This window comes from Nomascus leucogenys, chromosome 22a, assembly GCF_006542625.1.
Source record: "Nomascus leucogenys isolate Asia chromosome 22a, Asia_NLE_v1, whole genome shotgun sequence".
Classification (NCBI taxonomy): domain Eukaryota; kingdom Metazoa; phylum Chordata; class Mammalia; order Primates; family Hylobatidae; genus Nomascus; species Nomascus leucogenys.
The window spans coordinates 32,541,688-32,558,182 of record NC_044402.1 but is presented as its reverse complement, the minus strand read 5'-3'; the positions used below and the strand labels follow the sequence as shown (position 1 = coordinate 32,558,182).

The following is a 16,495-nucleotide window of genomic DNA, read 5'->3' as shown; positions in this document are numbered from 1 at the left end:
AGTCCACTTTCATCCATTTCATGTACTGAGTTCCTCTCTGTTGTTTAGAAAGAAAAAAAAAACACAAACATATATAAAAGAATTATTTGTTGACATAAAATGATGTTTTCTATGATGGCAGTAGGCAAATTATAATATTGTGTGCACTAAGGTCCAATTAAAAAAAAACAAGGCCAAGCACGGTGGCTCATGCCTATAATCTTAACACTCTGAAAAGCTGAGGTGGAAGAATGGCCTGAGGCCAAGAGTTCGAGACCAGCTTGGGCAATACAGAGAAACCCCATCTCTAAAAAAAATTTTTCAAAATAAAATATTAGCCAGGTGTGGTGGCACGTGCCTATAGTCCCAGCTACTCAGGAGGCTGAGGTGGGAGGATATCTTGAGAACAGGAGAATTTGAGGCTACAGTGAGCTATGATTTACACTACTGCACTCCAACATGGGTTCTAAAAAAATTAAATTTTGTTTAATTTTTTAGTTTATCTGTTTCTAATATTTCTTAAACATACTTTAACTAAAAAAAAATTTTAAGAAAAGTTTAAAAGCAACAACTAAAAAAGACCTTGACTTACATCTTATTTGTAGACCTCAAAAAGATACAGGTCTAGTCATAGTCTATCAGAGGGGGAAAATGGGATACTTCTATTTTAAATTAGAAGCAACATTATCTAACATTTCAAAAGAAATCTTCAGCAGATTAAGTCAGTTTATGATACTATATATAAAATAAGCAATCCACTAGTAAAATAAGCTACTTTATTTCTTAAAAAAAAAAATTAAACCCTAGGCCAGGCATAGTGGCTCACGCCTATAATCCCAGCACTTTGGGAGGCCAAGGCAGGCAGATCATGACAAAGTCAGCAGATTGAGACCATCCTGGCTAACGCAGTAAATCTCCGTCTCTACTAAAAATACAAAAAATTTGCCAGGCATGGTGGCACGTGCCTATAGTCCCAGCTACTCAGGAGACTGAGGCTGGAGAATCGCTTGAACCCGGGAGGCAGAGGTTGCAGTGAGCTGAGATCGCACCGCTGCACTCCAGGCTGGGAGACAGAGCGAGACTCCGTCAAAAAAAAAAAAAAAAAAAAATTAAACCCTAAAATTCTAATGTCATTTTGTCTATTCTAATATAGTCAATCATGCAAATGTACTTTTATACTCAGCATGCTTGCATTATAGGTAAATGATGTTAGAACTAAACACAACCCAGCCCAGTATCAAATGTTTTTAAATACAATAAGCAGTTCACTATATAGTCTTTTAATTCACATGCAATAACAAAAGCTATCATAAAGTTATAAAAGAAAATTGTGTAACAGGTGAAACTCCCAAAACTTCACTTATTAGCCTCCACAGTAAATGAAATCACTCAGAAAAGGTTTTACTGAAAGAAACTCGCACACATTTCCATTACACCTGCCATTTAATATATGAATGTATTTGTCACCAAAGAAACACAAAAGAAATGTCTATATTGCTTTTGCCTTTTTCTCACACTATTTTCTCCTTTATATAGTCAAAATGTTAGACTAGCAGGGGTCACTGGCCAGTTCAAATGAGTCCCAAAAATAAGTTTCAAGTCTCTCTAGTTAATAGTCACAGATCTGAAGATATTTTTATGTGGCAACTTTTAAGTTTGCTTCACCAAATGGAAATAAATTGCTACTTTGAGAGAGGTACTATAGCGGATTTACATTTTAATAAGTAAATTGGTTAATATACAACATAGTGAAAAATACATCCAGGCACCGAGACACCCAGCAATGACTAAACAAACCCTACTGCCACCACTAACCTCCCACTTCTGGTTTCCTTCACCACAGTAGCCAAAAAGTACTACCCAAGAGATTCTTTTTGCTGCTGTTGTTGTTTGTAGTTGGATTAAGACCAGAAAGCAGAACCTATAGAAAGGGCTTTCCTACTCACTGTAGGTAAGGATTCCCAAACTAAGAAATGTAACCTGGATATGAGTTGTTTATAGCTATACTCTATGTATCAAAAATGGAGAAATTTATACTTTTCTCCCTTTTGAACAAATCTTTATTTTTTTATTCCAATGCCAATATTCCAAACAATTTGGTAAAGTTTTTAAAGCTTAAAAACAATCCTCAAAATCTTTCCTTTACCCTTCCCATATATTTTAAATGATTTTCTACTTGATCAATAACACATCCTAAATTATATACAAATAAATTTCAATTATACAACAGACAAAGTTTAAAGTTAGTTGCCCCCTTTATGAAACAAAAAATTAAGTTACACAAAGAAACAGAATTGAAGAATTTTTTCTCAATTATTGGTATACAAAAATTATAATAGTCAGAATCTGCACTTACTCTTCACCCCTTTCTTCCCCTTTCGTTCCTTCTTGTACTGTTCCTTCAGCTTACTTATTAGTCCCTGGTCTACATCCCAAACCTCAGCAGTTGGGGAGAGGTCATCTTTATCTACATGCAGCATATTATTAAAAGAAAAAAAATCAGCAGTTGGCAATGCAAGCTGTTGGCAGTAAACTGTTATAGCTTTACATAATCATAATAAAATGTACTAATAGCATATACTCAAAATACTTTAAAGGTGCAGTCTCAGTTCTGGTATTCACAACTCAAACTCTAAATGCCCATGTCATAAGTTTCTAAACATTTAATATCAACAGTTAAATAGTGCTTCATTTTCATGAACCACAAATTTGAAGGTTATCATTCATTCAATAGACTGACATTAGAAATCTAATGTTATAAAAATAGATCACTGCATCTTTATAAAAATGTTAATAAAAAATTATTCAGCCAGCATCATAAAAGCAAATGAATGAAATACATGCGAACTACTCAGAAAAGTGCAAGCTAGAAAGGTAAGTGCTGTTTCATTGATGAAAATATTCATGCACCTTCTGTCATACTGATTCTGCATGCACAGGATTAACTGTACTAATGGAGAGGCATTCTAGTCCAATACATATAGTTCAAAAATATAATGTCTTGAATAATCCATACAAAGCATTCAGAGAGTCCCACCTCTGCCCCCACCCACCCAAACAGTTCAACATCTCATTACCTTCTTCCATTGGTCTACAACTAAGATTAGCAAAAAAAACAAAAAACAAAAAACAAAAAACAAAAAAACAAACTCAAATTCCACTGAAGAATTTTTTTAGAATTGATTTTTTTTAGGATAAAACTAGTGATAAGCATGGAGAAGTGAAAACATACATTGCTGTACATCTGCTGAAGCTACGTCAGCTATTTTAGCTGAATAATAAATCAATATTTAACTAAATACTTGTGCCTGAGAAAAATTTACTCATAGTCAACTAGAGGAAAAACAGCACTAAAAAGAGGCAGCATAAAAATAAGTCTTTGAGAATTATTTTAAATATTGAGGATTTTTCCTTCCTTTGTGTGGTTTTAAAACAGCTCATAAGGAAGTTTAACACTCTGACTTGTTAAGTTTTTGATAACTCAGTATATTCTGGCTAACAAGTTTTGTAAGAGCCACCCTAGGCCTCACTGACTTAATCTATAGACATAAAAAGCCTTTCTCTTCCTTTATAGAGTGCTATATGCACCAAACTTAAGAAATTCTCATATTTGAATGGCACACAGAAATGCAAATATTTACTGTACCTTGAGTTTTTCCTGCTACAATTGTCATAATTTTTTCCCTGACGGTATGATCACAGGTGGTCAGTCAGTATGTGAAAAACTAAATCCTAAGTTTGAAATTAACTTGCTAACTTGAATCACTTGAAACTAGGTTACTCATGACTAAAACTTACACCTAAGATTATCTATCTGTCAAATCCACAAATTGTAATGCTGTTTGTAATACAGTTGTAAAGAGAAAATTCACTTTACTCAATTTGCATGTACTCAAATCATGAAGTTTCCTGAAAACTATGCTGCATCAGGAATCCTTCTGTAAACTTATTGAACATACCAAGAAAAACGGGATCTCAACAATCATTTGCACTCATCTTAATGAAGTTAATAATTCTTAATTTCAATTACTTAAAGCAAGACAAATTGATACATTATGAGCAAATATTTTTTAAACCTCACAGAGACCAAAAAAAAACCTTAAGTTGTATGAAGTTTATATAGGAAATTCGATAGAAAAATTTAGTAAGAGCCAAACAGTTTTCTAGAAGACCTGTGCAGAGAGAATAAAACTGTGAATAGCTCTAACTATAGTTGACGAAGAGAGTGGAGTGAAAATGCATAGGGAATAAAAAAAGGATAAGCTTAAGGAAAAAAAATATTACTTGCAAGATAATCTCAAATCTAGAAAACAAAAGTAAATTTAGGCAGTGCAAAGAACAGGTTGGTGAATGCATATGTGCACAAACAACATCCTGAAACTTGCCTGGTAAGTAACAGCTGTTTGATATTGCTTATAAGAAATAGATAAGTGCAAAAGGGAAGAGGCAGCATAATCTTCTACATATTAATCCTGTTTTTAAAAAATCTAGGGGGAAAAAATACCAAGAAATGAGGTTGAATCATTTACAGTAACTTTTTTGTCTAAAAGAAAACACAAATATGCATAAGAAAGTTGACTCCTGACAGCTCAAACCCACAAAAACATGAAATTCTATCACGGTAATTCTGATTACCAAAGCAGATGAATTATACAAATCTATTAACTGTAGCATAAATCTGTAACTAACTTCATGCAAATACTCATACTTTATCCATTACACTTAAGAACAAACATTCAGGTGCTAATTGTATTTTGTAGTTCTATAAATCTCTACAGATCAAAGACACGAGACAATAAATGAACATTCTTAAAATACTTAGTCTCCATGAAAGAAAAAGCAAAATAGAACTGCCAACTATTGCTTTCGACAATGAGAAGAACTAAAAATTACTAATATTAAACTCAGACTATCTAATACAGATGACAGTGAAAAGAGCGTTAGAAAGCTTGCCAAAAGGCAGTGGTTTCATAAGATAAAAAAAATTCAAAGACAGAGATAACAAAGTTAATTGTTGATTGCTAATATACAAAATAACAACCAGATTCTCTAATGTGAGTAAGGACTAGAGTATGTTTCATTAAGACAAGACTTACTTTTTTAAAAAATCAGTGCTCTTTTACCCAATAATTTAAATCTGGGCTGGGCATCGTGGCTCACACCTGTAATCCCAGCACTTTGGGAGGCCATGGCGGGTGGATCACCTGAGGTCAGGAGTTCAAGGCCAGCCTGGCCAACATGGTGAAACCCTGTCTCTATTAAAAATACAAAAATTGGCCAGGCGTGGTGGCACGCGCCTGTAATCCCAGCTACTCCGGAGGCTGAGGCAGGAGAATCGCTTGAATCCGGGAGGTGGAGGTTGCAGTGAGCTGAGATGGTTCCATTGCACTCCAGCCTGGGTAACAGAGTGAGACTCCGTCTCAAAAAAAAGAAAAAAAAATCTGAAAGCTACCACTTTCCTATTTATAAATATATTCAAATTTTTAGCAAATGAATTCCATAAATACAAAGAGTGTTTGCATATTCATCCTCTTTGCTTTGGAAAAAATGACTATAACATCTTGTTGAGTAGAAATGATGAACTTTGGAAATACTGCATAAATCACTTGACAGTTTTCATTTCTTACCAAAAAAAAAAAAAAAAAAACTATTTGAACCATCTTGTACTTAAATGAGTTATTTTCCTTCATCAAGAACTTAAAATGTTTTAAAGATATTTCCGTCTTGTCTGGAAGTAGGAGACCTTTTCGATTACTTCCACTTACACAGGAGACACAGGCACTATCAAATATTGATAGTAAAAAGCAAAGTATTGAGAGTTGTCTTAAAACTCTGCTCCACAATCAAAAGTCTTCAGACAGAAGGACCAATCAGTTGTACATAATATGGAAACTATTATCAAAGAAATAATGCCATTCCGTATAAATTAAATTCCTGAGTTTTTTTCTTTATCCTTTTGACTAAATGTCTAGCAACTTTAGGCTAAGGAAGAAGGAATGAATATGTGTCAAGATTTAGCTAAAAACATATTTGATAAGTTATTTCGATCATTTTCTTTTTAATGAAAATAAGCTAAATGTGCATCATAGGGCTCTGGTTAAATAAAATTATGGCACATTATTGACAGAATGTTATCCAGCTATTTAAAACGATGCTGACTGGGCATGGTGGCTCATGCCTGCAATCCCAGCACTTTGGGAGGCCAAGGCAGGCAGACTGCTTGAGTCCACGAGTTCAAGACTAGCCTGAGCAACATGGCCAAACCCCGTCTCTACAAAAAAAAAAAAAATGCAAAAATTAGCCAGGTGTGGTCACACGCCTGTGGTCTCAGTTATTCAGCAGGCTGAGGTGGGAGGACCCCTTGAGCCTGGGAGGTGAAGGTCACAGAGAGCCAAGATTGCATCACGGCACCCCAGCCTGGGCAACAAAGCGAGACCCTGTTTCAAAAAAAAAACGATGCAGAAGAACCATGTATTAAAAGTGTGCATTACAAATCAACATTTAGCAAAACCCTCGGTTAACTAAATAAGTAAATATATATACATATACTTATAAAAATATTTATCTTCGCATGTATTTGTAGGTTCTAAGTTTTTTAAAACATACTTGCATTACAAAATAATTATATAATTATAAAACAATCAGGAAAAAACAATACTTTTGAAATTACTGGAAAAAGATAAGGTATTTCCAACATTGAATGTCTGCACAGAGAAGCTAAAAGTTAAATATTTTTACTGTTTCTCCTGAGCAATGCTGATTTTGAAGAAAGGCACCCTTCTAAACCACAATCATTTTCAAATAGTAAGTAGAAAAATGTAGTCTAGAAAGTAATTGTGGAGTTTTCTCATGTTTGAATTAATGTGTCTATTTCCACTTAGAAGAAGAAAGAAGTGAAGGTCTGAAAATAATGCTTGAGAATTATAATAAGAAAACTGGTGGCAAAATTCAAATCTTTTAAGTACTTGATTCATTTTTTATATCAAGATAGTCAATAAATGTATTACATATTAGGTTTTTTCTCTCTTGCTATTAGCAATACTTAGTTTAAACACATAAATGAGGCATCTTTTAAAATCCAAGTGTTTGCTATCAAAGTAGTTTTTTAAAAAATCTAGTGATTATTCCTCTTGCTTGTAATTAAGCAAAACTTTGATGTATTAAAATAAACTTCTCCAGGCCAGGCGCGGTGGTTCACGCCTGTAATCACAATACTTTGGGAGGCCAAGGCGGGCAGATCGCGAGGTCAAGAGATCGAGACCATCCTGGCCAACAAGGTAAAATCCCGCCTCTACTAAAAATACAAAAAGTAGCTGGGTGTTGGGGTGCACGCCTGTAGTCCCAGCTACTTGGGAGGCCAAGGTAGAAGAATCACTTGAACACGGGAGGCGGAGCTTGCAGTGAGCCAAGATTGCACCACTGCATTGCAGCCTGGCAACAAAGCGAGACTCCGTCTCAAAAAATAATAATAATAATAATAATAACAATAATAATAATAACCTTCTCCAATAAAGCTCATTAAACACACTTTGTTCTACCTACCACACAACATGCTGATATTAAATGAGGATTGCATGAGTGTATTTACTAGGAAAAACATAAATGATGTCAGCTATTACCTTAAAATATTTTTTAAACTTATTTTACTTCCTAATGCGGTTTTTAACCATGTACAGATAGAGAATGGTTTTCTCTTAGTTATGGCTGAATTATTATTAGCACAATGTACCACTTCCAAAGTTTAGGCCCTAACATTTTGCACACTGAATATTATAGGCAATAAAGTTTAGTATCTTCATTAAATTGTGCTCAATATAGAGCTATAATTCAGGATGAGTAGCTTTATTCTTTCTAATTACTAATTACTTTCTAATTACTAATTTCTAATTACTGACTAATTACTAGAATTAGTAATTAGTCAGATAACACTATATGGACATACTGAGAGTTAAATCTTCCTAAATCTAGAATACCAAATTAAACAATGGGAATGTTTAAAACTGAATACGTACATTTTTAAAAATCTACTAAAGGGAAAGAAATTGGATTTCCAAATCAATTAAATGCTTCAACTTTAAATCCAGACAAATTCCAAAAATCAAAATCCACCAAAAGCCATATATATTAAACAGTTTAGTCACCAAATTTAAGTAAACTGGTACAAAATACCTTGATATTATTCAAAACCACTTCCCCTTGCTCTCAGTTTAACTGCCACCATACATTCATACACACATTCCACATATAATATTTAATAATAACCCATCATTAAGGGCTAGATTTCCTCCCACCCGGTATTTCTTTATCACCTTACCCCATTCTGTGCCATCCCCCGAACTCCGTGCTTCTCCAGCTCCTTCACCATCTTCAGCAGTCACTAAAAAATCAAATTCTTTCAGGGCTTCCTCAGTATCAGGATCGTCAGTTAGGTCAGCAGCTAAACCTTCATTACCTATCTGTAAATAGAATATAAACCAAGAATTACTTTTATCCTAAATGGAAAAGGGATGCTTTAATATTATCACAAAACTACATTTACACACCCATTTTAAAATTACTTGGATCAAAAATTTTAGATTTCCCATGTAATTCACAAATCCCAAATTATACTTTAGATAAATGGTTCAACAGTGCTGTGCCAAGATTGATCTAAGTAATGTGGCACTAAAAATGGTTTAAGTGCTAATCTTCAAGAACAGTTAACGTCTTAAATTACAGTACATTCACAGTTAGTCCTCCATTAAAGAACCAGTCACTTATTTGCATTCTGATGTTATCTTGAATTGACCTCATAAATGGGAAACTGCATGATTAGTCCGTCACTCATAGAGATAGGGCATAGTAACTAATTTAAATTCATAGCTGTGATAATTATAATAGTGCTTTACCTTCCAGAACAAAAAAATAAAAAGGATCAAAATCTCTATTCACCCAAATAGACTACTTTATACATATAGAATGTGTCAAAAAAGAACTGAAAACTGATTTTGTAGACCAGAAACTTTTGTGGAACATTGTCATTTTTTTCTTACGTTACTGTAAAATCTCAAATACTAACAACTAAACCTACCCACTTTTTTCTATGGTTGAAATGCTGTACACTACTCTGGTAATCCACGAATGGACAATCAACTCTACTTTGGCTTCTATAGCGAGCCCCTCAAACCACTCAAATAGATAAACCTGTTTCTTAGGTTATGAGCAAAAGTAAATTTTTATTATTCTTTACTAAAATACAAGAATGTTGAGACTTATTTATAATTCACAGATTACTCCCTCACCCAGGGTGGAAGTATTCCCATTGCAACTTCAGTTAATTTATCACTGGTGTGCTGTACATGAAGAGACAGACTTCAGCAGTGATTCTCAATTGTAGCAGAAGTGGAAAGGGCATTGCTTTAAAAAGGTTTCAAAATCAATGGACTAGTCCTATAAATACAGACCTTTTCTTGCCCACTAAGTGAATAATACAGCAAACAATTCCTACTCTATGTGTGTAACGCAAAAAGAGCTGACCACATAAAACTTTTAACCAATATGTAAAATAAAGATGATCAATCACTCCCAACGTAACTTAAGACATCTCAAAAATTCCTATTCCAACTACATGAATATATAGCTAATAAGAATATAAAATATAATTCCTACTTTGTGTTTATTCATCCGATGTTTGTCTTTTCCTTCTGGGATGCCTTCAATCATGTCATTTTCCTCATCTTCATCACTGTCATCAGCATTTTCTAAGAAATTGAACGTCTCAAGAACATCACCAGAGGACCTGCATGAAGGAAATAAGATGAATCCAACTATTCCAATGGTTGGTTCTAATATTTCTTTCTGGTTCCCATTTTAAATCAATTCTTAAAACTAGAGATTCGAATGACTACCTACTGTCTGAGGGCTTTATTCAAGAAAAAAAGTTTGAAAGATTTATGTTCTACAACTGAAATAAAAGTAATTATTCTCTGCTGACTTTCTCCAAAGTTCGTTGTCCAAAATATTTTAGGTAATTACCGTAACAAAATAAAATCCTATAGTATTAGACACTCAAACACATATTATTAGTTCTCAAAATAAAGCCATCATAAGCAACTGAAACTTGGCATTTCTTATAACTACAACCTCTTACAGTTTGGTCTAAATGTTTGAGGACTAAAACAGTAAATACCACAGTTTATCAGGCGGGGCCAGGGACAGTGCTTCATGCCTGTAATCCCAGCACTTTGGGAGGTGAAGGGGGGAAGATCGCTTGAGCCTAGAGTTCAACACCATCCTGGGCAATATAGTGAAACCCACCTTCAAAAAAAAAAATTACCGAGTCAGTTGTACAAGCTTCTTCCAACCTTTGCAGGTAGAACTGATCACTCCCTTAAGAATCTTCAGGCCAGGCGTGTGGCTCATGCCTGTAATCCCAGCACTTTGGGAGGCCGAGGTGGGCAGATCATGAGGTCAGGAGATAGAGACTATCCTGGCCAACATACTGAAACCCCGTCTCTACTAGAAATACAAAAATTTGCCTAGCATGGTGGCGTGTGCCTGTAGTCTCAGCTAATCAGGAGGTTGAGGCAGAAGAATCGCTTGAACCCAGGAGGCAGAGGTTGCAGTGAGCCAAGATCACACTACTGCACTCTAGCCTGGGTGACAAGAGTGAGACCCTGTCTCAAAAAAAAAAAAAAAAAAAAAAAATTACCTGGGTATGGTGTTGTTTGCCTATAGTCTCAGCTACTCAGGAGGCTGAGAGAGGAGGATTGTTTGAACCCAGGAGGTTGAGGCTGCAGTGAGCTATGACTGCATTCCAGCCTGGGTGACAGAGCAAGACCCAGTCTCAAAATGAAAACAAAAAAAACTTAAAAATAATTTATCAAGCAGCCCAGATTTATAGTAAATCATATATAAAACATCCCAATCCATTTCATAGACTGTCTTAGCTAGAAAAAATAACTCAAAATCTATTAAATAAATACTTTTAAGTCTTGCAGAATCACTTATTTAACAGGTAATAGGGACAATATATTTTATCCACTTAACTAAATCTTTTAACTAATTTGAGTTTCTCTATGCACACACAAAAAAAGGTTTTCATATAGTTGTTTAAATGTCTAACAATAAAGGCAGCAACAAAACAGTAGAAAATTCAGCTGAACAAAGACTTTCACCATGAAAATTCTCTGCTCTGCCACTAAGTAGCTGCTTGAATTTGGCCAAACCATTTAAATCTTTTGGCCTCAATTTCTTTAGCTGTAAATTGTGGGGGCTGAATTAGATTATCTCAAATGTCTTTAAATGTCTTTACTAAGAGTGCATGGTAACAAAAAGAAAACTAATATAAAACTCAGGGAGGGTTTCTGCCCCCCTCTCTGATTGGTTCCCTCCATTAGTCCAAATTAAGCATGTAATACAATTCAGATTATAGTCGCCCCTTGGTTTCCATGAGGCATTGGTTCTAGGATACATACCTTCCTATCATGCTGAAGTCCCTATGCACATTCTCCCTGTAGTATACTTTCAATCATCTCTAGATTATTTATAATACCTAATACAATGCAAATACTACATAAATAGGTGTCACACTGTGTTTTTAAATTTGTATTATTTTATTTTTTAATTGTCGTTTTTTTTCAATGTGGTATTTTCAATCCATAGATGAAGAACCTACAGATAGAAAGGGTTGACTATATTTTTAAAATAGCATTAACAAAGAGTTTTAATAGGTTGTACTATATCCCACCCAATCCAGTATAATGACTGAATGTAGGAGATGGTTTCTTCAAATGCAAATTAGTAAAAACAACAACAAATCTACCAGAACAAAATATACTTTCAGCTCAAAATTTACAATGTAACTTAATATTTGGAGATTAAATGAAAGGCAATGAATGCATTTGATAAAAGTAGCATATCAATGATACAATAATTTAAAAGAATTTTTTTAAAGATATATTTGTTTTGAACTTTGAAAAATTAAGTACTGCTGCTCCTTGGATAGAAATTTCTGTCTCTAAAGGAAGAGTGCCTCCTGTTTCCAGGTTTTAAAACTGTATTTAATCACAGCAATACATGTGCATGGCTTTAAAAGTCAAATGGAACACAACGCATAAAAGAAAGAATTGGTGAATCAGATTTCACCAAAATTATTAACATTCGCTCTTTGAAAGACACCAAGAGAATGTAAAGACAAGCCTATAAATTGTGAAAAAATATTTGCAAGTTATATTTCATGAAAAACTTGTGTCAAGGGTATATAAAGAACACTTAAACCTTAACAGTAACAAAACAATAAAAAATGGGGAAATATTTCAAATAGACATTGCATCATAATGATAGGTGGAATGCAAATAAGCATATGAACAGATGCTCAACATCATTAGTCTTTAGGGAAATGAAAATTAAAGGATCATAGACTGTGAAAGGTCTCAGGTTTTTCCCTGCCTTCATGCTAACAACCTAGCCTATTACTGTTTCATGGATCCTGAAATAAGTCATAAAATTGAATCAGAGACAAGAATTCTCCTCAGGAGCACAGGAAGTAATAGGATCATGTTTGCTGAATTTCCTTTGCCCAAGTCCCACAAGGGTGGCAAGGAGGTAATCAGGTAGATGTTACACTTACAGTTCGTTGAATCATAGCGGAGGAACTCTGAGCTTAGGGAACTTGAATCATTTATACTGAACAGTAAGCATGACTTCCCAGAAGACTGTCTCTATCTTACAAGGTTGTTTGTTATATAAATATCCTTAAATAGATAGTCCAGAATAAAAGGGCAATATGTGTCTCTGCTCACAGGATGTTTAGAAACATGACAGATCAGTGGAGAATTGTCTCTAAAAAAACAAACATGAGGTAGGGTCACAAACTTATAAGAATGACTAAAATTAAGGAACGCAGTCTGGAGTGGAGTTGATGAAGAGTAGAAAAAGATTAGAAGAGTTGCTGAACTGAGGAACGAAATAAGTAATCAGCCAGTGAAGAAAAAGAAAAGGTTTGTCAGGCAACTTTTAGGGCTCTACTGAAGTTAGCTAGGAATAATTTGGGGATCATGAGTATCATCAATCTTTTGTTGTTGCTGCTGTTGTTGCAGTTGCTAAAATGAAGTTCTGCTTCCTAGGAAATACTTAGGAGAAAAAAAGCCAAATAGTTCTAAATAAATTGACAAGGCATACAATGAGTAACAAGAGAGTCCCCTGCCCCATCCTTCTCTATCTTTGATTCCTACACACTAGGAACAACCATTTTTCAACTTATTTTTAAAGAAGCTTCCTTTATTATTTACCCTATTTTTTCTAAATAACATGCTCAGATTGCTATTTCTTGCTAAAAATATAGTTCCCTTACAGTCTCCATCCCACATCCACACTTCCTCCCATAACAGTAATATAGTTACATCAGCTTACTTTTGGCTATATTAATATTCCATGGTTACATTGTAAGTACATATTAGTATGTCCATGTAAATCACATTACAATGACTCTATTTCCTTTCTTTTATATATAGTTTTCCTGAAATAACTGCCTAGTGTGTTTTTTTTTAATTGCCTGGTTTTCCAAGGATGTTACCACTATTCTCCTCTGAAATTTTCCAGCAGAATTGTACATCTCCTTTCAAAATCCTCCAACACATAAAGCAATGTATTAATTTCATATTTTCTAAGAAACGTTCCTTCCAGTATTCTGTCCTCCTTCCATTCTACTCTGGCTAATGTCCAGGCCCACTGCACAACTGTTTCCTGAAATTTCCTTTCCCTCTCTTTATTAGATATCTTTTTTCTTGGATCCTACACTTTCTTCCTTCTTGACTTAGTCTCTCAGAATTCTGAGAAACATCTCCAATAGCTTCCTGAGAAAAAATGAAGGGTAAATTTGAGGCTTTCATATCTAAATGTCTCTTTATGCTATTAATACTTTCACAAACAATACAGTACTTGGCTCAGTATACAAATCTAAATGGAACTCACTTTCCCTCAGAATCTTTAAGGCACTGCTCTCCTATATTCTAGCTTTGAAAGTTAATTTAATAATGCCTGATTCCTAGTCTTTTCAATGTAGTCTAATTTTTCTATCTGGAAGATTTTAGAATTTCCTCTTAATTTTTAGCGTTCATGATTATGGCCGCTGTATGGATCTTTTTTCATTGATTTTATAGAGTACCTGGAAAGAATCCTTTCAATCTGGAAACAAACATCCCTGGAAATACATTCTGAAAATATATTCCAGAGAGTTTTCTTGTATTACTGTTTTAATCAAGTTTTCAACACTTGATTTGTTTTCTCTTTTTGAAACTCCTATTCCGACACTGACCCTCTCAACTTGATCTTTGAATTTTCCTTTTTGGTCCTAACTGGTGTACCGTCTACATGGGTGCCGTGGTCTGAATGTTTGTGTCCCTCAGCAAAATTCCTATTTTGAAACCTAATCCCCAATATGATGGTATTAAGAGGTGGGCCATTGGGAGGTGGCTAGGTCATGAGGACGGTCCTCATGAATAGGATTAGTACCCTTATAAAAGAGGCCCAAAGGAGCCTGCCTTTTCCACCATGCGAAAACCCAGTGGGAAGTCAGCAGTCTGCAACCCAGAAAAGGGTCTTCACCAGAACCCAACCACGCTGACACATTGATCTTAGACTTCCCAACCTCCTGAGCTGTGAGAAATAAATTTCTATTGTTCATAAGCTACTCAGTCTGTGGCATTTTGTTACAGCAGTCCAGAAGAACTAAGAATATGGCTATCTCTTGTCAAGCTGCTGACTTAACTTCTGCATGATAGGACACAGGCCCAGCCATTTCACTGACATATCCCAATTTTCAGTACCATTAGGCCTTTCCTATTAATGTGATTCAATTTCAGTATCTTGCTTGTAAGGGATAAAAGCTGCCAACATACCGGAAGTCACACAGTAGGAGAAAACGGGAGATCTCAATGCTCAGCTGGAGACTTTCACGCAACCCTGCTGTTTTCATTTTATACAATAACCCCATCTTTCAGCTGTTTTATTTCTTAAGAAAACAGAAATCACTGGTGGAAAATACACTCCCATTCTTTGGAGTAGGGGAGGGGTGGTGTTAAACCAGCTTCACAAGATGAAAGAGAGGATTCAACATTGTGCTTCTTAAACTTTTTTTTTCCCCCAAGATGGAGTTTCCCTTTGTCGCCCAGGCTGGAGTACAGTGGCACGATCTCGGCTCACTGCAACCTCTGCCTACCAGGTTCAAGCAATTCTCGCGCCTCAGCCTTCCTAGTAGCTGGGATTACAGGTGCCTGCCACCATGCCCAGCTAATTTTTGTACTTTTAGTAGAGATGGAGTTTCACCATGTTGGCTGGTCTGGTCCCAAACTCCTGATCTCAAGTGATCTGCCCACCTCAGCCTCCCAACGTATTGGGATTACAGGCGTGGGCCACCATGCCCAGCCTGTGCTTCTTAAATAAACTTTAAACCAATTCTCTATTCATACCCCTATTTAAACCTCACTGAATACCTGTAATTCCTTAGCCTTTGTGGCTTTACTGGAATTCTGTGACTTGAACTGGCTTGTTCCTTTTCTTCATCCTATCACTCTCAAATGCACTTATGTTTAATAAGCTTTCTCAGGGTCACTCAGTCAGTTGCCATTCCTCTATTTTCTTTCTGGATTCCAAATCGTTAAATTCTCCATATCTCACGGACAGTATACTCTCTCATTCTTTCTGTATGTCGTTTTTTTTGTTGTTGTTCTTTTGTGTTAATGCATCTTAAGCCCTTCACTGTTCTTTAGCAAAATTTCTGAAAGGCACACAAGTAAAATGTGACTTTAACCTACCATATTTAAAATAGAAGTCTCCATCTGTGGATAATTTTTCTCTTTGCCTACTATTTATTTACTACCCTCTCTCATTCTAAAAAGACAACAGAATCTTAAAAATGAATATATCCAGATGAAAGGGAAAACAAAATGAAGCCAAAGGTAAGGCTGCTAAGTAAAAGACTAAATGTGTCAATACATTTTCTAGAGGAGGCCCACAAATTTGGCCCTGAGATTCCAAACAGGGTTAAAAAAAAAAGAGGTGGGCGGGGAGCAACAACTGGAGGTTCAAAGGTAAGTAAGACCAATTATTAAGAAACAGCGCAACTTTTCCCAGTTATAAGATCTAAGAGAACTTTCCCAATGAGTCCTCATAAAGTAGATACTTTGTGATATGATGCACCATACAACCACAACCATACCCTACCATAAATCAAGAAATACAATAGTGCCACTCACTCGGTAGTATCTAATAAACACTAGTCTTGGTGGGGGTCACATTTCAACTAGATACACAATATTTCCTAATAGCTGACAATTACATAACACTTACTGTGTGTCAGGCATTGTTCTAAATGCTTTACATTAATTCATTCCTTCCTCACATCAATCCTATGATCGTCATTTTACAAATAAGGAAAGTAATGTTCCTTGTCCAAAGTGACGGCTAGTAACCGGTGGTTAAGTTAGGATTCAAATCCAGTCTGTCTTCAGAATTCATATTCTTAACAATTAGGCAT

General features: G+C 35.2%; 1 protein-coding gene across 4 annotated transcripts in view; it reads right to left on the bottom strand.

The window, feature by feature from the left end:
* Nucleotides 1-16,495, bottom strand: part of STRN3 (striatin 3) — a 134,299-nt gene that overhangs the window by 33,112 nt on the left and 84,692 nt on the right. For 2 of the 4 annotated variants that reach the window (XM_003260722.4, XM_030804283.1), the window contains exons 6-8: nucleotides 9,628-9,757; nucleotides 8,294-8,435; nucleotides 2,336-2,446 (exon numbers count right to left, since the gene is read on the bottom strand). In XM_003260722.4, the coding sequence (XP_003260770.1) occupies nucleotides 2,336-2,446; nucleotides 8,294-8,435; nucleotides 9,628-9,757 (383 nt within the window). The remainder of the gene's footprint in view (nucleotides 1-2,335; nucleotides 2,447-8,293; nucleotides 8,436-9,627; nucleotides 9,758-16,495) is intronic. The other 2 variants (XM_030804282.1, XM_003260721.4) reach the window with 1 other exon arrangement.